Source organism: Gopherus flavomarginatus, chromosome 15 (assembly GCF_025201925.1).
Source record: "Gopherus flavomarginatus isolate rGopFla2 chromosome 15, rGopFla2.mat.asm, whole genome shotgun sequence".
Classification (NCBI taxonomy): Eukaryota; Metazoa; Chordata; order Testudines; family Testudinidae; genus Gopherus; species Gopherus flavomarginatus.
Genome location: NC_066631.1, coordinates 14104840 through 14126810, shown reverse-complemented (window position 1 = coordinate 14126810; position 21971 = coordinate 14104840). Strand labels below are relative to the sequence as shown.

The window sequence follows — 21971 nt, the reverse complement described above, 5'->3', positions numbered from 1 at the left end:
CCTATCAGGACTCTGCACCCCTCTGGGGGTGATGAAGAATCATCCCTTCAATGAGTAAAAGCCAACTTCAGTTGGGACTTGGTCACCCAGCATCACAAACCCAGCCCGAACCAGAGAGAGCTGAGATGGGAGTCAGGGCATCACTGTGATGGAGTAGATGGAGTAGGGGCTGTCTGTGTGGGGGATGGGAGCGCTGGGAGTGTCTTTAGGTGAGGGACAGGTTCTTTAAGCCTGTAACCTGAGCCAGGTAGAGGGGAGGGGGTTAGCACCTTGGCCCGGGAAGCTGGACAAAGGAATCGGCTGGCTGAAGGAGGGGCAGTTCAGTTTCGGTTTTGGGCTGGGTGAGGGGAATTCAGGGGATCCTATGCTGGACCCAAGTATCCTGAAACTCCAGAAGGACTCGATTGAAGGGTCCTGACTGTGCATACAAGCTCTTCTGTAACCTGCCTTCCTGTTGTCCAATAAACCTTCTGTTTTACTGGCTGGCTAAAAGTCACTGTGGGTCCCAGGAAGAGGGGTGCAGGACCGGACTCCCCCACACTCCGTGACAATCACTCACTGCCTGGCCTTCTTCATGAAGAAAGAAAGGACGTCAAGAGGGAGCGAGATGCTGCCAACTAGCCAGCGCCCCGACAGCTGCTGTGTAGGGGGATGGCCAAGTGGAGGAGGAGAAAGAGGAGAAGGGTGAGGAGTGAAGAAACTGGAGCTGCCCCAGAGATGGAATTTCATCTAACAGCTCCTGCTCCTAGTTTCTTCTCTTCCCTTTTAGGTTTCTCTTTCCTCTCTGTCACTCCACCTGTCTGCTTCTTCTAATTGTTGTTTGCCATGTCGCAGCCATGTTGGTCCCAGGATATTAGGGAGACAAGGTGAGTGAGACAATATCTTATCCTTTCTAGCTAACTGTGGCAATCAGCTGGGATGACGCTGGGCAACCCTGCAGAGAGGGAAGAGATGGAATTCACAGGGAGAGATGCTCATCTTTGCAAAATACCTCACTTATATCCTAGGATCTGCAGTCACCACAGCTCCCAAGAGGGCACAAGTGGGGAGGGAGGTTTTTGTATCACTTCCTCATCTGATTGTACCGCTGTGATGAGCACTCCCAGTCCACACAGAACAGTAATAATCAGCATCATCCTCTGCTATGGTCCCCGTGATGGTCAAGGACATGGTGTTACCCGATCTGGAGCCAGTGAAACGCTCTGGGATCCCCGAGGGCCTGGTACTGGTGCTATGCATGATCAGCCGAGGAACATTCCCCAGTCTCTGTTGAACCCAGAAGGGGTGGTTGTGATCAGTGAGGGCCCCACTGCTCAGGCTGCAGGAGAGGGTCACGGTTCCTCCAGGAGACACTAACTCGGATGCCTTCAGCGACTGGAGCTGCTGAGAACTGAAATCTGAAACATGAGAAACAAGCTCATCAGAACTCCCTCTCACGGAGCAAAACCGATGTTCTTGGCGCTGCCTGCAGAGAAAGCAGCACTACAGCTTGTTAGAAATTCTTATTTTGCTTCATTCAATAGATCAACTCCCCACCTCTTACCAATGCAGTAAGTGAGCAGTGTGAGAAGCAGAGGGGCCCAGGCCATGGTGAGAATCCAGAGGATCACGTCTCTCTTCCAAGAACCATCCGATTCTCTCTTAAATCCCCAGAGCTGAAGAATGGCCCCTTCATGCAAATCTCTTGCTCACACAGTGGATTCCCCTCCTTATAGGTCTGAGTTGCTGGTGGATTCCCCTGGTTCCAGCTGTGACTCACAGCAGCTGCTAGGACACATTGCCCCGTCCAGCAACAGCAAATGTTCTGATACAATCCTGACCTGGGAGGCATCAGTTATCTCAGCTGCAGGCTGCCGTTTTAGCATCCCCGATCTGGAACAGCTCTGCTTCAACAATCTGAGCCTTTCTTATGGCAACATTTCCCTCATTTCTAATCCTGTGGTAGGTTTATATTGAGCAGAACTGGGGTCGCTGGTGGAACCACCAAACAGGTTTTCAGTTGTGACCTAAATTGGGATTTGAACTTGCGTCTCCAGGGGTGAAAGAAAAATTGTCAGATTATCAGTGTGTGTGTTACAGTGACATCTAGAGGCCCTGATCAGGATTGTGGTTACATTGTGCCAGGTGCTGTACAAACACATATCTCCAACTCTCTGTGCAACTAAGTTTTCCCAGCAGTAGCATGAAGAGACCCACAAGTTTATTAATGGAAGCAGCCTGGCCTGGAGGATTTAGAACAGGTGTTGGAGCCAAAAACTTCTGGGGCTGAATTATCCCATCAGTGGTGGGTTGGCAGGTCCCGGAGGAAGGAAAGAGAATTGCAAAACTGACTGGATGGGCAGGTCCTGAGTGGAAATGTCTTCATCTAGTAGTTTTGACGAATACAGATATCTGCAAATGTTGCCCTGTGTGGACCCCTCCCCTTTTGCCCAACATGCAGCCAGTTGTGAGTATGTCTCTGGTGGGATTCTCCATCACAGCAGACTCTTCTTCTCTGCCTTGCTCTTCTGAGCCCACTCTGCCCCCCCTTCTCCACTCCTTTCATTCCCCTGGGAGCTCACAAAGTCAGCCCTGGGCAATGATTTCTTGCTGCCCATTTTGTATCTGCTTTGAGCGACGTGGCTCTTGTAGATGCCCAGCTTCCCTGGAGAGGGAACATTTCCTCTCTAAAATTGGATGAGTAACTGCCATAGGGGTCTGCCAACTCCTGGAACACTGCACTGATCCGCTAGGGGTGTGTCCACATGGCATTGTGAAGCGATTTGGAGCCTCCCAACCCAAGCTGAAAGATTGGGTGCTGGGCTTGTCCTAGTGCTCTAAAAATAGCTGTGTAGACAGCGCTTTGAAGCTGTGGCTCAGGCTGGAGCTCGGACTCTGAAGTCCACCCCCCGCCTCGGCTTCAGAGAACTACATTAGTGTCAACTCGGGGCCTGGAAGTTCCCACCCACAGCCTCAGCACGGTGGAGTCACAGCGCAGCACGTTGGTGCCCCCTGCTGTTCACACCCCCAGAGTCCAATCACCAGGCACTGTAGACATGCCCTGATTTTAACTTGGGCTGTTTGGGTTTGGAGCAGAGAAGCAGAACAGCTGTGTTATCAAAGAGAAGGTTAAGAGGTGACTTGATCACGGCAGAAGAGCAGGTACTCCGGGGCTATTTAATCTAGCAGACAAAGGTAGACCAAGATCAAATGTCTGGGAGCTGCAGTTAGAAAAATTCAAACTGGAAATGACATACACAGGAATTAAGCACGGGAGCAGATTACAAAGGGCTGTGGAACATTCTCCATGAGTTAGGGTCTATACATCGAGCCTGGGGGTCTTTCTAAAAGAGATGGGCGAGTCTAACCATGGTTTGGGCTTTAGCCAGGAGTTACTGGGTGAAGTTCTATGGCCTGTCTGCAGAGGGAGCGTTTTGTATCACTTCTCCATCTGAGTGTAGTGCTGTGCTGAATGCACACAGCCCACACAGAGCAGTAATAATCAGCATCATCCTCCACTAGGGCCCCCATGATGGTCAAGGACATGGTGTTACCCGATCTGGAGCCAGTGAAACGCTCTGGGATCCCCGAGGGCCTGGTACTGGTGCTGTGCATGATCAGCCAAGGAACATTCCCCAGTCTCTGTTGAACCCAGAAGGGGTGGTTGTGATCAGTGAGGGCCCCACTGCTCAGGCTGCAAGAGGGGTCACAGTCCCTCCAGGAGACACTAACTCGGATGCCGTCAGCGACTGGAGCTGCTGGGAACTGAAACCTGAAACTTGTGAAACAAGCTCATCAGAACTCCACCTCGCCTGGAGCAGAACTGACATTCTCAGTGCTGCCTGCAGGGAGAGCAGCGCTACAGCTTGGTAGAAATTCTTGTTTTGCTTCATTCGCCAGATCAACCTCCCTTACCAATGCAGTAAGTGAGCAGCGTGAGGAGCAGAGAGGCCCAGGCCATGGTGCGAATCCAGACGAGCTCGGCTTCCTGAGGCAAACTGGTCTGTGGCTGGGACCGTCCGATTCTCTTAAACCCCCAGTGCTGGAGAACAACCCCTTCATGCAAATCTGTGGCTCATTCCAAGGTTCCTGCCTCTCTAATACTAGCTCTGTTGTAAGGGGGCAGAGCCAACCCAAGGGAGGTTGTTTCAATGGCCTGAGCTCACAGAGCAGGCAGAGTCTCGCTCTGTGCTCTCCGGATAACCTTGTGCTCTCTGATCACTCTGGCTGCAGTAAGATACATCGTGGGGATGTCCTGACCCTGCTTCTCCCATTCCAATCCTGTCCTCTGAGGCCTCTGTTGTTCTAGCCACAGAGTCCCCTGGACATCTGCAGCATCTTTGCTTTTCCAGTCCTGAGCCTCTGTTGGGTCAAGATTTCCAGTCATTTGTACGGGGCATAACAGGGGACACTGGAGAAACCACCAAACGGATTTTTCACTTTGACATCAGTCACACTTTGAACTCCGTTCTCCAGAGGATAATGAAAATGGGCCAGATTATTCCAACGCGTGTTATGGTGAAACCCAGAGACCCAGACAGAACCATGGTTCCATTGTGCCAGGTGCTTTACAGACTCCTGTCTTCAGCTCTCTTTGTCATCAAGTTTTATACTAGTGGCACAAACAAATCCCCAAGTTGATTCCTGCACACTCTGGAGGAGTTAGCACAGGTTTGGGAGCCAGGAACTCCTGAGGCCAGATTATCCCAGAGATGCCAAAGGGAGTTACAAACCAGCATGGTCCCGAATCCTAATATCCAGTTCTCCCATTGTCTCAATGTCAGTTCGTGTGCACAGCAAACAGAAACCAGCTGACCCTTGCCAGCCAACTCAGGCTCACAGAGCTCAGGCTGCAGGGCTGTTTCATTGCTGTACAGGGCTCGGGCTGGAGACCAAGCTCTGGGACCCTCCCACCCCGCAGGATCCTAGAACTGGGGCTCCAGCTTGAGAACGGAAATCTACATAGCAATGAAACAGCCCTGCAAGCCCTTGTCAGTCGGCATTAGCCACACCCAGTGTCTAGTTGCTGTGTAGACACACTTTGTGTGGCATTAGATAAATCACTTAACTTCATTGTGCCTTATTCTTCCCAGCTGTAAAATGGGGGTAATAAAATACTACCTAACCTCCCACTGGTGTGGTGACAATTCATCTGTCACTGTTTGCAAAATGCTTTGAGGCTCTACAGTGCTCTCAGAGCACCAGATACCAAATAATGTTCATTCCTCTCTAGTCCATTCTTATGTCATGTTTCCTCCTCTGTATGATTGAAACCTCACAAAAAATAAATGTGAAATCAATGTTCTCTGAAATCGTCTTGGTCTATGTCAGTGGTTCCCAGTGTGAGGTCTGTGAGGCACAAGCTGGTGATCTGTGGAGAGCGGTTTGGTCACATGGTCCTGCTGCCAAACTGTATCAGAGGAGACTAAGGCCACGTCCAGACTAGGGTATTAAAATCGATTTTAGATACACAACTTCAGCTACGTGAATAACGTAGCTGAAGTCGAATTTCTAAAATCGAGGTACTCACCCGTCTGGACGGCGCGGCATCGATGTCCGTGGCTCTCCGTGTCAATTCCAGAACTCCGTTCGGGTTGATGGAGTTCCGGAATCGATGTAAGCGCGCTCGGGGATCGATATATCGCGTCCAGACTAGACGCGATATATCGATCCCCGAGCAATCGATTTTAACCCGCCGATGCCACGGGTTAGTCTGGACGTGGGCTCTGAATGCTTGAGCTCTTCCCAATGATGGTATTCATGCAAGCAGGTGGTGGTGTTGCCAGGGAGATGTGATGTCATGGACAATGGAAGTCACCATGGGCCATGTGATTGTGAATGGGAGGCAGGTCTCATCACACAATTCTAAGTAAAGGTAGTTTATTAAACTTCTGATCATTGGGTAGAGGAGAGGCTGAATTTGTCCATTCCAGTAGTCTTGACTTCCACATATTGTCCCAGAGCTTCAGGGCTTGCTTAGGGTCCCTCAGTTTTGAGACTGGAGACACTTTCATCCAGAAGATGCAATACATGAAAATATCTGCAAAGATCGCCCCATGCGGATTCCTCTCCTCCAGCCCAGCAGGCAGCCAGTCATGAGCCTTTCCTGCATAGAAATCTCCAACACAGGTGATTCCTCTTTCCCATCACGTCTCTTCCACCCGACATTTCTATGATTCTCCCACTCCATTATTTTCCTTTATCGGATGACAAAGTCAGCCTGGGCAATGATTTCGGTGCCCTCCGATTGGTCCAGAATCTGCTATAAGCTCCTCAGTCTCCGAAGAGGGAACATTTCCTTGCTCAAAATGAGAGTTAAATCAAAGTTGAACAAAAAATAAAGCAAGTAATCCCAGGAAGGAGCAGGGCAGGGCAGTTCCTCCCCAGAGAGGATGAAGGGGGGAAGGAAAACCTTCACCTCTGCACACAGAAGCAGCTCTCTGGTTTGCTCACCTGGGAACCGTGCTTGGCAGCCAACAAGTCTGCCAGCCCGTCACAGCCTATGGGGTGTTTTCCTCTGTTCCTCATCTGATCACATCATTGAGTTGAGCACCCCCACTCCAGCAGCACAGTAATAACCAGCATTATCCTCTGCTACGGCCCCACTTCCTGACCTATCTTCTGAGATCAAGCATGCAGTTATATTTACCTGCTCAACAGGCTACCAGAACCAGCAGTGTGGTCACCCAAGCCATCCTAGGAACACCACACTCAGCCACAGCAGTCTCTGAATTCTGTGGTGCCTTCTCCGCTAGCTTCTTAAACCCTGTGATGTGAGCAGACATCCTGAATGCCAATCTGGATCTCTCTGATAGGCTCCAGGTTATCCTCAGCTCACTGCCACCCACCCCACAAGCATCCGGGATAGTCAGTGCATTGCTGGGCTAGGAGTAAGGGATGACGGCCTCAGCTATTTTTATCCCATGAGGACACCTTTGAAACATTTTTCCACCAGATCCCTCCTGGGCTGTTCAATTGGTTTGTTGCACTGTACAGTGGGAGGGACGGACAATGGATTCCCCTGACTCTGGCTACGTCTACACTACAGGATAAATTCGAATTAGCTTAAACCGATTTTATAAAACAGATATTATAAAGTCGATTGTGCGCGTCCACACTAGGCACATTAATTCGGTGGTGTGCGTCCATGGTCCGAGGCTAGCATCGATTTCTGGAGCGGTGCACTGTGGGTAGCTACTGTAAAATAATGAGGCCAATAACGTCGATTTGTGTCCACACTAACCCTAATCCGATATAGTAATATCGATTTTAGCCTTACTCCTCTCGTTTTGTAGGAGTACAGAAATCGATTTAAAGAGCCCTTTAAATCAATATAAAGAGCAGTGTAGTGTGGACAGGTGCAGCGTTAAATTGATTTAACGCTGTTAAAATCGGTTTAACAGCATAGTGTAGACCAGGCCTCTGAAACACTGGAGTCACAGCTGAAGGCAGGACACCAGCCTAATGGGATGGATAATCTGTTCAAGTGTGGCAGGGTCATTCCCTGACACAGTTTATTCATGGCTCCATTCTCCAATGTGTTCTCTACATTATCCCCCACAAGTGTAGAAGCTCAGCACCTTGCACTGCATGGGATGGAGAAGGGGAGGTGGTTAAGGAGCTTGGAAAAGCCATTATCTGACTCTATTTATCTGTATAGAGCAGAGAATGATAAACTGGCCATAGAGAAGCTGCATCAGGTGCTGTTCAGCTTAACCAGCAAGGAGCAGCAAAGTAAGTAGCCCTTACAGCCTTACAGGGAGAAGTAGCCACCCTTCTGCAGAAGTCTAATTAAAAGCCTGTGTTGTGGAGGCCTCCCTGCATTTCACACACATTTCCAGGGCACCATTAATAAGCACTTTGATAATGAGCTCCTGGGAGGTTTTCAGGAACAAGAGCCCTGCACAGCTGCAAAACGGTCCTGGCTTTGCTGCCAGAGTAAAGGGATGTTTTAGGATTTCCAGGCCTGGGACATAGACAAGCCAACATTCTACTTCTGGCAGTGTCAACAACTCAGCATTCTGGGATAGCGCTGAAAATAGAATCAACCTGCCATTACCTGGAGGTTTTTGTTCTGGATTACATGGATATTATCTAGGAAGTTTCTGATATTAACAAGATGTTGCTGCTGTGAAAGTAGAATGAATTAAATTGTAAAAATAAGAATGGATTAAAGAAATGCTGTATGTACCTTTCAGCAGAAATAAGAAATGTTGACATACAGGTGCCAGGAAAAGGAACATTCGGCATAAACAAGGGTGCTAATGGCGAAACATTAACAGAGGATCGGTAATAGTTAGTAAGGAAATAAGATATGCAAGCCTAGCCCAGGTAAACTTATCAGATTCTGCTTCCTTTGTTATCTTGTTAAGTGCTCGCCCTTTTATCTGTATAAATAAGATAGTTTGTGCCTTGCATGGTGCTCACATTATCTGGGTGTTATTAGCAGAGCGCTGTGCTAATAAAACAGAGTGGTCTGACAAACTGTGAGTCCTGAGTCTAACTTTGACACTGCTACAGGCATTTTTATTGCAATGAGAGGGATCTTTCAAAAATGAAAATCCATCAATTACTCTGTTAACTCCAGCTGAGTTCCACTGATATCGCAAGTGAAGAGACTTCCTTAGTTGAGGGCTTGTCTACATCAGAAAGTTGCAGCGCTGGTGAGGGAGTTACAGCGCTGCAACTTAGGAGGTGTACACATCTGCAGGGCACCACCAGCGCTGCAACTCCCTGTTTGCAGCGCTGGCCGTACTCCCGTTTTGTCTCGGGTGTAGAGGATCCAGCGCTGGTGATCCAGCGCTGGTAATCAAATATAGACACTTACCAGCGCTTTTCTTGACCTCCGTGGAATAAGCAGGTATCCCAGCATACCTGAGGAAGCCTCTGGTAATCAAGCTGGTCTCCTTCCCCGGTTTGCTCTCGCTTTCCCCGAACCCCGAGCAAGCAGGTCTCCATCCCTGAGGTTTGCTGGGTGGTTCCGGGAACGCGAGAGCAAACCGGGAAAGGAGACCAGCTTCGCCGCGGTTTGCTCTCGCGTTCCCCGAACCCCGAGCAAGCAGGTCTCCTTCCCTGAGGTTTGCTGGGTGGTTCCGGGAACGCGAGAGCAAACCGGGAAAGGAGACCAGCTTCGCCGCGGTTTGCTCTCGCATTTCCCGGAACCACCCTGCAAACCGCAGGGAAGGAGACCTGCTTGTTCGGGGAACGCGAGAGCAAACCGCGGCGAAGCTGGTCTCCTTTCCCGGTTTGCTCTCTCGTTCCCCGAACCCCCGAACAAGCAGGTCTCCTTCCCTGCGGTTTATAGGTGTTTATGACAACTATGCATCAGTTCTTGTCATCAGCTTCAGCATTTCTGACTTTCCCTATAACAACACTAATTATTAGGCTTGTCAACATTCAATTTTTAATATAATTTCAGCAGATAATATCAATGTTTATTTTTAAACATTTTTTCTATTTTTATCTACTTAAATTTTCACAGTTGCAGGATTTATGGGTGGGTCAGACAACAATTAATCAATGACAGTCAATGATGAGATTCAAAATGCTAAAGCTTTATAACCATTAAAACAGAAATTATCAACACCATGTGTCAAAATACACACAGTACATATCCTGAAATCAAACCCTCATATAAAAATAAAAGCTGAGATTCTCAGGTGATCAGCTGTCTCCAGAAGCTCGGGCTTCAAGGAAAACTCTAGATATCATGACATTTGCAATAAAATCATGAGTTGGTGTCAACACTGATCTTTTTTATTTTTGTAGTGATTTCACTCCTTTTATTTTTATTTTATTTGCATAATGTGTCTGATATCTTTAATTTTATCAAAGCCCTAAACATAGCAGTGCTTCAAAAGAGAACCACTTCTGCTATGAGAACTGATCACATACTTTGACTAATCTTACTGCATTCCTAAGGACACTGAAAAAAAACCTCATTAAACTGTTTCTATCTATTCTATCTCACTGACTCAGGAAAAAGGCACCGTAAGCAATGACACTAGATCAATGAACTAATAATTCAGCCTGAGGTTTATGCACCTCCATCCCAGTGCAGGACAATATGCATCCTGCCATTTGATTTGAAACCAGAAGTAAGCCAAGTGCAAGGATGTGGTGTATATGGTGAATGCAAGGAGAACAGCACCTACTCCCATGGGCTTCTAATACAATAGGTTTGTTATTCACACATTCTATGGAATGGATGGTATGAACCCATTTATCTTAAACAGAATGTGCTAAATCCAGGAAAACACTGGGATTACCTGAATGGAACAGATCACTGTTCTAAATTCTCTTCCTCTTTGAGCATTACTTCACTAGCAGGCTGCTGTCTCACCTCGCTGCCAGTGAGAGGTGGAGATGGAAATCTAGACAAGTCCTTTGCTGATGAAACTAAGATCAGGTCTGTGCAGTTTAGGGGCAAATCCTCAGATTTCTGAGCTGGCTACTCTGGATTTATAGTTTTTGGTCAAATTCCTGCGCAAGGAAGGTTCCCCCCTTCTAATAATTACACACATAGGAACACTGCTGTCTTGAAACAATAGAATAGATGTGGATTGTTTTTAATAAAACAGCTAAGAAAATCAACTCTCTGTGCGTGTGTGTATAAAAAGGTGCTTTACACTGCACAGACTCACTCCCAGTAACACACGAATCCCCTTTAATGTTTTGCTGGCTGTTCACCACTGATTCTGCTTTATCTTTTTGCAAGCAATTGTTGTTGATGTTGCCCTGGTGCTGCAGCAAGCCAAGGAAGAGCAGAGAAGATGAAATACCCTGTAATAGGGAGGCACAATCCTCCTGTGGGAAAGTTATTGGTGGAGAAGCCAAAATATCAACTTACAAACAAAACACAGAGTTGGAGAGCAACAGCTCCTGCTCTGGGTTCAGCTACTAGCAGCTGAGACTAGACCAGAACTAGAGTAAACTCATCATCTGGAAATATTTCACTCATTGTGGTGTCCAAATGTTCCTGTCTGTGAACTCACAAACCTACTCACTCAGTTACCTATTTGGGATTGCTCTGGTGGGGGGTTTAGCCCCATAATGGTTTGTCTCTTACATACCTGGCAGGTCAGGTAAGCCAAGCTCTGGGACAGCCTCACCTCTGAGACCAGAGAGCTGGACCCACTAAACCAAGCCAGAGGGCTCTGTCCTTTTCTAGCTCTCCCTCATCCCAGAATGCACAGGGCCCCTCACTCAGCCTAACGCTCATAACAGACTGACCCACCCCTGTTCCCCCTTCTTATAGTGCCTGGTTTCCCCAGTAACGAGCAATTAGCTCCAGCTGAACCCAGCCCCTGACTGCGCTCCTTAGCAATCACTGCAGTGAAGCCAGACACCTGCTGAAGATTCTCTGCTCAGGGAGAGGGTTTTAACTCTCTCCAGGTATGGCCTGTGCTTCCCCCCGATCCAAGCCTCCCCACTGCCCCTAAAAAGCCAAATTGGATACGGGTCAATAGCTATCAAGACTGTCAGTGCACAGATGGGGTGGTTTGAGTTCACGCTGTCCAAGAGCTCCCTTAGAGGTGATTGGTCCCCACTGCTCACAACAATGGATCCAGGGCTTTGCTGCTGGCTTTCCCCACTTAAGGACACCTCCAAACCTCACTGAGTATCATCAGCACATGGCCTGACAGCCTCTACTCGGTATTGGGGCACAACTGTGTAAAAAGCCCCACGACTGCCAGAAGAGCCCCTGGGGGATGAGGAATTTCTCTGCACTCACGCTTGTAATGCACAGCTCCAGGGGAATGTGGGAGATTCTGCAGAGAGGAGCATTGTCCTGTCACACAAACCACTGCATGGACCTGAGTCCTGTTTTCTAAATCGCAACTTGGCTAAATCAAACCACTGAAAGCCACGTGTCTGACCAGGGGATCCTGCCCCTAGATGCACTTTAACTAATGGGATGGGGACAGACCCCTCTCCTAATCCCCTGCCATCCCACCCCTCTCTCCATGGGGCAGGCTGATGGGAGGAGGTCTTTCCCCTACACATACACCCCCAATGCGTCCCCTTGCAGGGAATGAAGGGCACAAACCCCACTGAGGATTAGTCAAGCTGCAGGGGGAAGTCTGAGGCCAAACTGCAGCCTGGGCAGGTCCCAGCAGAGCACAGACTGCAAAGCAAAGCAGATGGGAGGCAGGTTTGGGTCTCAGTTCCCCATCTGACTGTCTCACTGTGTAGCCTTAAAAGCCCCTCCTTGATAGTAGTGAGTGAGGCAGTAATAATCAGCGTCGTCCTCCGCCAGGGCCCCGCTGATGGTTAAATAGGCCGTGTTACCGGAGCTGGACCCAGAGAACCACCCAGGGGTCCCTGACACTTTCACGTTAGTGTTCTAGATGAGGAGGCGAGGTACCCCGTCCCCACCCGCCCCAGCTGCTGGATCCAGTACGGGTAGACGCTGGTGATGTCAGAGACGATGCTCACGAGACAGGAGAGTTTGACAGTCCCTCCAGGAGACACCAACAAGGAGGGCTCCTGAGTCACCACGTACTGGGAGCAGGTACCTGGAAAACACAGTACAAACAAAGCCATGAGACCCGCCCTGTGGCATGACGTGTTTGTGTGAAATTCCCGAGAGAGGGGGAAGGTGAAACCCAGTTGTCATAACTTAGTCCCAGATTTGGACCTTAGCGTCCAAAATATGGGGGTTAGCCTGAAAACCTCCAAGCTTAGTTTCCAGCTTGGACCTGGTAAAGCTGCCACCACCCAAAAAATTAGAGTGTTTTGGGGCACTCTGGACCCCCCAAAAACCTTCCCTGGGGACCCCAAGACCCAAATTCCTTGAGTCTCACAACAAAGGGAAATAAAGCTTTTCCCTTCCCTCCTCCAGGTGTTCCTGGAGAGATACACAGAAGCAACTTCCATGACTCTAAGCAGAGGGATTCCACCCTCCCCCGTTTCCAGCCTGGAAACACAAGCACTTCCCTCTTCACCCAGAGGGAATGCAAAGTCAGGCTAGTAAATCTAACACACACAGATTTCCCCCTGACTTCTTCCTCACATCAATTCCCTGGTGAACTGCAGACTCAATTCCCTGGAGTTCCCCACTAAAGAAAAACTTCAACAGGTCTTAAAAGAAAGCAAAATACATAAAAATGGTCTCTCTGTATCAAGGTGACAAATACAGGGTCATTTGCTTAAAAGAATATTGAATAAACAGCCTTATTCAAAAAAAAATACAATTCAAAGCACTCCAGCAACTATAGACAAATAACAACAAACCAACTTTGTACTCACAACTTGAAAACAGAAGATTAGAAAGCAGGAAATAGAAAAATCCTTCTCATAGCTGAGAGGGACAGGCAGAAGACCAAGAACAAAGGACCCACACACAAACTTCCCTCCACCCAGAGTTGAAAAAATCCTGTTTCCTGATTGGTCCTCTGGTCAGGTGCTTCAGATACTTATTTCCAGGTGAAAGAGACGTTAACCCTTAGCTATCTGTTATGACACTAGTCAAGGGCTGCCCTAGCACCATGGGCCTCTCTCTCACCTGAGCAGTAAGTGAGCAGCGTGAGTAGCAGAGGGGCCCAGGCCATGGTGGGAATCCAGACGAGCTCGGCTTCCTGAGGCAAACGGGTCTGTGGCTGGAACCTTCCAGTTCTCTCTTAAGCCCCCAGTGCTGGAGAACGACCCCTTCATGCAAATCTGCTCCCTGCTCACTGGCTGCTGCTCTGGGCACCTGCGTCACCCCAGGACAGGGCAGAGACATACAGGGGATCTTTCTTACATTTGCTCTGACTGTAAAGTACTGAACTATACAGGATAAAATATCAATAAACTCCAGGAATCTGCTGGATTAGGAGGAGCCCTGCCTAGTTCCCTCTCCCCCCAGCTTCAGGGCTATTCCCAGTCCCATGTTGGTATTGCAGGTTTGCTGATGAGTTTGTTTGTGATGCAATACAGAAGGGATGATCCTCACACTGCCTTCCGCTGAGCAGTACCTCCCTGAGCCCAGTGCCATGTTCAGCTCTGCTGAGTGTGACCTGTGTCCAAAGACGGGAAGCAGAGCTGTAATGATCTGATTCCTCCATTCTCGGCTGCAGTCAGCCTGTCTCACTGGGATGATCCTGTTCTTTTCTCACCCGGTAGCCAGTTTGGATAATTCTGGGGCTCTCGTGCTGGCTGCTTTGACGTTTCCACACACACACAAAGCCAAACACGTATTTGGCCGTCTAGATGACTTATTTGAAGGAAAACAGCAAAGAAAGAACAAATGCCAAGTCTCCAGGAGAGAGCGCATGCACTCGAGAGCGAGTGAGCGTGCACAGCGCTACCCTCTACAACTGGAAAACAAAAGGCTGCTGATGCACCGTTGCCATGGCAACAGCAGGGAGTCCATAATTAATGGTGCAAAGCCCAGAGAACAGACTGATGATGTCTGCGTTCAGTTACAAGGCTACATTGGTTCCATCTGTCTCCTGTGTCTTGCTCCGCTGTAGTTTGTGTCCTTCTGCCCCAGTATGGGCTGCGTCTCCCTCCCACCAGCCCTCGGCTCAGACCAGCAGGGCTTGTGGGCCTGATTCGGTGACGTGTGGAACATCCCCCGTTCTCAAAGGCTTCAGATGGGAGACAAAGTGCTCAGCCCCTCCGGGAGGCCCTCAGCATCACACAGGTTTGGGCCATACGTCGGTGGACAGGTTTCTTTTACTGGACTCCCTAAGAGCACTCGGACATTAATCAGCAGCCCAGTGGGCCAGAAACTGAGCGCGGTGTGTGGCCCATCTGTGCACTATTAGAGCCCCTGTGTGAAGCCCTGGCATGTCTGGTTCTCTGCCATAGTGAGGCTGCATATGCAGATAGGCCTGAGTTTGAACCAGAATATCGCAGCCAGGGCTTCATTTGTAATAAAAGATGAGCCAGGGTTCAAGCCTTTTTTTTACTTTCATAACTGACATGGCAAGCTCAGAGGTGCCGGGGCTATGAACTGCTGAGCCCAGGGGTGCTGGAGCAATGAACTACCAGGCCCAGAAGTGCCGGGGCTATGAACTGCCAGGACCAGAGTTTCTGGGGCTATGAACTGCTGATCCCAGAAGTGCCAGGGCTCAGCCCTGGCAGGGCCTGGCACAAATTAAGCACTGATTAGATCCAAGGGATACTTCTTTCCACTGTTCTCCCAACACCCACTGAGCTCGCAGCCCCTTTAGCAAGACACCCTTCCCCCCTGTGATGTTTGGAGTAACAGGGGGTTGTGCCATATTACAACTCACATAAAGTTCCTTGTGGCCTGGCAGACAGCTCCAAATTATGGAGGCATTCCAGGCCATGAAGAAACTTCCCTCCTGAGCAAAACAGAGTCTTATTCAGTATGTCCACACAGCATTTGGACAGACTTGGGCGAGTGGAACTCACACTAATACTTTAAAACCAGCTGTATACACAGCACTTTAAAGTTGCAGCTTGGGCTAGGGCTCACAAATAGTCTCCTCTTTAGCCTTTTCGCACCCTGCACACGGCATCCACTGAGCACTAAGTTATCCCAACAAACAGATAAAGCCCAGTTTCGCCCTGGCCCCTGCTTCCAGCTCCAGGGGAGAAGAAAGGTGGCTGCTGTTCCCTGTCGGTGTCAGGAGGATAAAACATACACAAGCCCCATCCAGTGGAATCAGACCGAAATCACCCCTCTTGCTCGCTGTGGTATCCTGCTCTCTCAGTTTGCACAAGTCAACGTTCATTAGGTCACGCGGTCTCCCATGGGGGCAGCCCAGCTGCAGAGAAATAACTGACTTGGGTTTCCAGGTGCCCGAGCTAGAGTCACAGTCACACTCTGCTGGGTTTTGCGGCTTAGAGCGAATGGAGAGTTACCATGGACAGAAACACTGCTCTGTCCCCCACTCTGACTCCAGTGACCTCTCCCTGCATGGATTAGCTCTGAGGCAGAAGGGTTTGGTCTTTGCTGTGGCTGACAGGGGATTTCAGCTCCCAATTTGCCTTGGAAAGAGAGTTGTGCATTGCATCCGAGAGGAGCCCCTCCTCTACAGCCACCCTGCAGAATGCAGCCAACATACTAGTGTTGGCTGTCCCATGACCAGACACTCCTGCAGCACAATTAAAATAACAACAAGTTAATAAAAAATAGGATTAGAAGGCAAATCAGGATTATAATCATGACATGCTCTGTACCACAGAACATCAGGAATGTGGGGAGAGCTCTACAGACAGGGCACTAAGGCTCTGGAATGCTCTGAGAAGAGAGCACTGAGATGTGGGAAGTTCTTATTTAATTCTTTTTGGCCATTTGATATTGCTTTCTCCAGAGTCTGTGGCATCTGGTTCCTTGAAGCGTTTGCTATGATTTATGTATTACTGCATAGCACCAGCAGTGCACTAGACTGTAGCCACATCTCAGAGGTTTTCCCTCCCCCATTCTCTGACTGCTCTCTCAGATACTCTTCCTGTGAAGAGCTGATTACAACTGACATTGCCCCAGCACTTCGAACCAACCTGGGTCAACACCTACCAGCCCCTCACTCAACAGGGTTTGCAAGAGAAGAAGGCAATGTAGAGATCACCGTGAAGCAGGCCCCAGAGCAGGGCAGACAGACAGTGCCTGGGTTCAGGGGACAGTGATTCCCCAAGGAATGATCAAAGGCGTCTCTCTAGGTTTGTTGGCTTATCTTTTTCTCTATTGTCTGTGTCGGTGTCTCTAGGAAGTTCATGGTCTGACCCTCACGTGGGAACAGGCAAACGGGCTATGACAGAGAGTTTAGGTCTCGCTTCTCTATCTCACTGTATCACTGTGATGAGTGAGACTACGACCATCCCATGTGGCACAGTAATAATCAGCCTCATCCTCTGCTTGGACCCCAGAGATAACTAAATTCCAGAGGTTGTTGGAGGTGTCAGGGGAGACCGTGAATCGTGCTGGGATCCCTGTGCCCCTGCCCTGGCTATTGCTAGCTTGATAGTGGTACACGAACCGCGGGGCACTGCCTGGCTTCTGCTGGTACCAATGTACCCTGTAGCTGGGATTGCTGTACCCTGAGGGCATGGTGCAGGCCAGTCTCACATTCTCTCCGGGGGACACGGATATCGAGGGCGGTTGAGTCAGCACAGGCTGCGAGCTGCAACCTGGAATGAGATAGGAAAGAACTGAAATGTGGCTCTACCTGTGTGAAACCTGTGAGACTGAACCATCGTCAGCATCTCAGAGCAGAGAGAGTCAAGTGCATCTTTCTACCATACCTGAGCAGTAAGTGAGCAGCGTGAGGAGTAGAGGGGCCCAGGCCATGGTGGGAATCCAGATGAGCTCGGCTTCCTGAGGCAAACAGGTCTGTGGCTGGGACCCTCCGATTCTCTCTTAAACCCCCAGAGCTGGAGAACGGCCCCTTCATGCAAATCAGCTTCCTGCTCACTGGCTGCTGAAGGCACCGCAGCCCACTGGCAAGGGCAGAGTCCTCCTCACCCTTGTGTGCTGCCCCGACATCAAGTGGTACCTGCTGCCACCTGGTGGGCCAGCCATTCCTCTACTCTGGTTTCACAGCCCACTAGGGAGATCTGCTGGCAGCTCCTTGGCAGAGCCGCAAGCCTGGTTGTGTAATGGGTACGGATCACAACTCGCCTGAAAGCTGTCCTTTCTGCTGTGTGAGGGAGACCCCGGCACACATCTATGTATGACGTGTCAGGTTGCAGCCCCTGTTCCAGCTCCACTTCCCCACACTGAGGTTCTGGCTGATCTTTCTCCCCGCACATCCTGATTTCCCCACAACCCAACCATAGTTGTGAAACCTCCTTGTCAACCTCCTCCTCACACTGGCCAAGATGGCATCCAGCACAGCAGGAGGAGGAGAGGCAGCGAGTAAGGGGATGAGAAAAAGTCTTTAGCTCTCAGAACCCAACAAGAAACACTAGAACAGTTCTCTTGAGAGGTAACTGCAGAAAGCAGTTGCATTAGCATCCTTTTCCATAAGGCTCAGTTGCTGACCAAGGATGCAGGCCCAGTCTTCTAGCCAAGGGTAGGCTGGTGCACCCAGCTGGGGTTTGGGCTGCAGGCATCTCATCCCTTGTAAAATCTCACAGACAACAGCAAGAGTGCACGGGTCACTTTGCAGGGTGGGAATCTGCTGAGAGATCAGGCTCTGTACTGAAGGCAGCTTGGTGGTACAAACACCTGACCATCATGCCCATTCCCTGGCTGGATTCAACCCCCTCCTCACACAGCTGGCTTGTCTGTAACACAGAACTTCATCTTCTCGGCAAACTCAATACACAGGGGGCATCAGGCGTCACAGAGGTATGGGAAGAAAATTATGTTACTATTGATGAAGTTCCCATTTGCAATGATTCTGGGCCACTTTATCGCTTCTTACTGGTGTATTGGAGTCCTTGAAGTTATTCACTGTTCATTACTGCGGCTTTCACTGTTTATTACCAGCAGTTATCACCTTGTACCACCCACCAATCTGCTAGACTGCACCCAACAGAAAGAGATTTCTCACCATCCACCCAGCCTGCCCTGGTCAATTCCATGAGGATTTATGTGCGCCAGACCTGTGCAGCTCAAAGGGTATTTAATCCAGTCCTGAAACAACCCACAAGGAATGTAAATATTGTTCCCCTGGCTCTGAACTGCCTCATTCCATTGGGTCATTAATGCACATGCGATGGGAGGGCTCAATGGAATCACTTTATTGGCCTGAAGTCATGAATCATTGAAATAGTCACCACCTGAATGGCCCTTATTCCCCGCATCTTGCCTGCTGCTCCATTTCACCGCACAAAGAACGTGAAACACAAAGTTAGTGGATGTGCTTTTCCTTTTGGCAGATCACAGAGCCGGTTTACAGTGGAAATGCAGGATATTCCCCTCCACACCTGACTTGACTTCGGAATCTAATGCCAGCCAAGAATGCTAATTACCAGCTGAAATGAGACCCACTGAATACAGAACTGACAAGTCTGTACCAATAATGATTTGTATTATAGCAGTGTCATACTCCCCCCCCTGCCCTTAGGGGCCCTGACTCCCTGCCTCACTGGCCCCCTGCTCACACACTCAAGTGCCACAGAACCTTCTCCCCACCAGCCCGCTGGGGCTGATCAGCAAGGGGAGATTCATCCCCACTGACAGGCCATGAGGAATCAAGATAAAATCAGCTCAGTCCCTGCTCCAGGACAGGGATTTCCTTCTACCGTTTAACCACCACCACAAAAACTCACAGAGAAGCAGAGGATTAACCCCCTATTTGAAAGGGCCTCTAGCCCTGGGATCTCCTCTAGCCAGCCCCCCTGCTTTCCTGATGACCAGGGGGAGGCCTCTTTCACATAGAACTGAGCTGTATCAGGCTACTGAGCCTACCTGACTGGATCGCAGGGTCACTAGGAAACTCTCATTTCCCTTCACCCTTGAAAAGCCAGAGAGGGAGGAACTTCTGCCGACCCTACTTGCTGCAGGCCTCTCTCACAGACCAGATCATGGCTGAGATCCAAGACAAATCCCCTGGGAGCAGGCCTTGGCTTCCTGGGGAAACATCAAGGGGCTGTAAATACCTCACCATCATGTACAATGATGGTGGGAGTTGGTGGTGTGTAGAAATTGAGGTGGCTTATGTCCGGCATGAGTGGCAGTGTTACCCACTCTCATGATACTCTCATGAATCTCCTGATATTTGGTGTGTATCTTAATGCCCCAGTTCCTGGAGTCATGGCAATCTCAGCTTTCATTAAAAAAATGAAAGTAAGGTGTCATAAACAGATAGTTAAGGGTTAATGTCTCTTTTACCTATAAAGGGTTAACAAACAGTGAACCTGAAACACCTGACCAGAGGACCAATCAGGAGACAAGATATTTTCAAATCTCGGTGGAGGGAAGCCTTTGTTTGTGTTTTTTGGGTTTTGTTTTGTTCTCTCTGGGTCCTGAAAGGGACCAGATGTGCAACCAGGTTTCTTGCCAATCTCCCTGCTACAGTCTCTTATATATTCAGAATAGTGAGTATTAAGTAGAAAAGGCAGTTATAGTCTTTTGATTGTTTTCTGTATTTGCAAATGTGTATTTTGCTGGATGGATTTTGATTGGTATTTGTGCTGGGGGTGAGACTTCTTTCTAGTGTTTATAACCTGAAAGAATATTACAGAACCCTGTAATATTCCATCTTGATTTTACAGAGATTTCTTACTTTTTTCTTTCTTTTATTAAAAGCTTTTCTTTTTAAAAGACCTGATTAATTTTTTCCCCTTGTTAAGGCTCAAAGGAACTGAGTCTGTACTCACCAGGAAATTGGTGGGAGAAGGGAAGGAGGAGTGGGGGAGGAAAGGTGAATTTCCTCTGTGTTTTAGATTCACGGAGCTTGAATCTGTCTATCTCTCCAGGATAGCCCAGGGAGGGAAAGCCTGGGAGCGGGAGAGAAGGGGGAGAAAAAATTTGATTTCTCTGTGTTGTGATTCAAGGAGTTTGAATCACGGTGATCTCCTAGTGTACCCAGGTTGGGAAAGATCTGGGAGAAAGAAAGAAGGGGGAAGGGAAATGGTTTATTCCCCTTTGTTGTAAGACTCAAGGAATTTGGGTCTTGGGGTCCCCAGGAAAGGTTTTTGGGGGGACCAGAGTGGCCCAGAACACTATATTTTTGGGTGGTGGCAGCCTATCAGATCTAAGCTGGTAATTAAGCTTAGAGGAATTCATGCTGGTACCCCATCTTTTGGACTCTAAGGTTCAGACTGGGGAATTATACCATGACAAGGTTTTTGGCTTCATGACTGTGGAGAAGAACTGAAAACATGAGCCCTCATGTGACCCACCTGGTCATGAAGCAGAAGGCAAAGAAAAAGGAGCAAATTCTGGTTTATGTTTTAAACCAATCTCATAATTTTGGGGGGCCTGACTCATGATTTTTGAACATCTGGGGTTGGTAGTGCTGTGAGCACAGGAGACATGATGAGACATGGTGCTGGCAGAGGTCAGGCCTGTCAGTGATAAAAGACACTGACCCAGCTCTCAGATGCTCTTTCTGTTCGGATTCCAGCCATAACTCACTTACCCCAGCATTTAAAGCAAACCTGCATCACTGTCTACCAGCCTCTGCAGCACTCCCCAGAGCAGAACAGACAGCTGGTGCCTGGGTGTAGTGGACAGTGATTGTTCAAGTAACCTCCAATGGCGTCTCTCTCTGTTCGTCAGTGTATGTTTAGGGATGTCATGGTCTGACCTTCAGGGGTGCAAAGAGCTGTGACAGAGAGTTTAGGTCTTGCTTCTCTATCTCACTGTATCACTGTGATGAGTCTTACTACGACCATCCCATGTGGCACAGTAATAATCAGCCTCATCCTCTGCTTGGACCCCAGAGATCACTAAATTCCAGAGGTTGTTGGAGGTGTCAGGGGAGACCGTGAATCGTGTTGGGATCCCTGTGCCCCTGCCCTGGCTACTGCTAGTTTGATAGTGGTACACAAACCGCGGGGCACTGCCTGGCTTCTGCTGGTACCATTCCACCCTGTAGCTGGGACTGCTGTAACCTGAGGGCATGGTGCAGGCCAGTCTCACATTCTCTCCGGGGGACACGGACACTGCAGGTGTCTGAGTCAGCACAGGCTGTGAGCTGGAACCTGGAACAAGATAGGAAAGAATTGAAATGTGGCTCTGCCTGTGTGAAACCTGTGAGAGGGGCTGACCTGCTGGCAGCATCTCAGAGCAGAGAATCAGAGGCAATTTTCTACCCTACCTGAGCAGTAAGTGAGCAGCGTGAGCAGCAGAAGGGCCCAGGCCATGGTAGGAATCCAGACTAGCTCGGCTTCCTTAGGGAAATGAGTCTCTGGTTGGAACCCTCCAATTCCCTCTTAAACCCCAGAGCTCAAAAACGGACCCTCCATGCAAATCAGCTCCCTGCTCACTGGCTGCTAAATGCACCACAGCCCATAGGAGAAAGGCAGAGACACCATAAATTGGAGGGGTTCTCAAAGGACTTATAAAAAAGGTTAATTACCCCACTGAGATTGTGAGGGTCTCTGGGTAGGAGTCAGCTTCCAAATCTCCCTCATAGCCCCAT

The 21971-nt window shown here is 49.2% G+C and overlaps 1 protein-coding gene and 1 gene segment (V, D, J or C); both read right to left on the bottom strand.

Annotated features, from left to right (window-relative positions):
• Positions 1–1071: 1071 nt before the first annotated feature.
• On the bottom strand, positions 1072–17292 carry LOC127034960 (uncharacterized). The gene is made up of 5 exons (XM_050924377.1): positions 17179–17292; positions 16732–17064; positions 12358–12497; positions 1544–1640; positions 1072–1397 (listed from the first exon to the last, which is right to left on the bottom strand). Exons 1-5 carry the CDS (start codon positions 17222–17224, stop codon positions 1072–1074), a joined length of 942 nt encoding a protein of 313 aa, XP_050780334.1. The 5' UTR covers positions 17225–17292.
• Positions 17293–21181: 3889 nt separating this feature from the next.
• LOC127034959 (immunoglobulin lambda variable 5-37-like) lies at positions 21182–21711 on the bottom strand. The segment is given in 2 exon segments: positions 21182–21531; positions 21648–21711. Coding segments are annotated over 2 exon segments (396 nt in total).
• Between the last annotated feature and the right edge of the window lie 260 nt (positions 21712–21971).

Coding starts and splice junctions, on each gene's coding strand:
- LOC127034960 (XM_050924377.1), bottom strand. CDS start 17,224: ATGGCCTGGGCCCCTCTACTCCTCACGCTGCTCACTTACTGCTCAG. Junction 17,065..17,178: donor GCTGCTCACTTACTGCTCAG/GTATGGTAGAAA, acceptor ATCTCATTCCAG/GTTGCAGCTCGCAGCCTGTG. Junction 1,641..12,357: donor GGATCCAGCAGCTGGGGCGG/GTGGGGACGGGG, acceptor TGGGGATTTAAG/AGAGAATCGGATGGTTCTTG.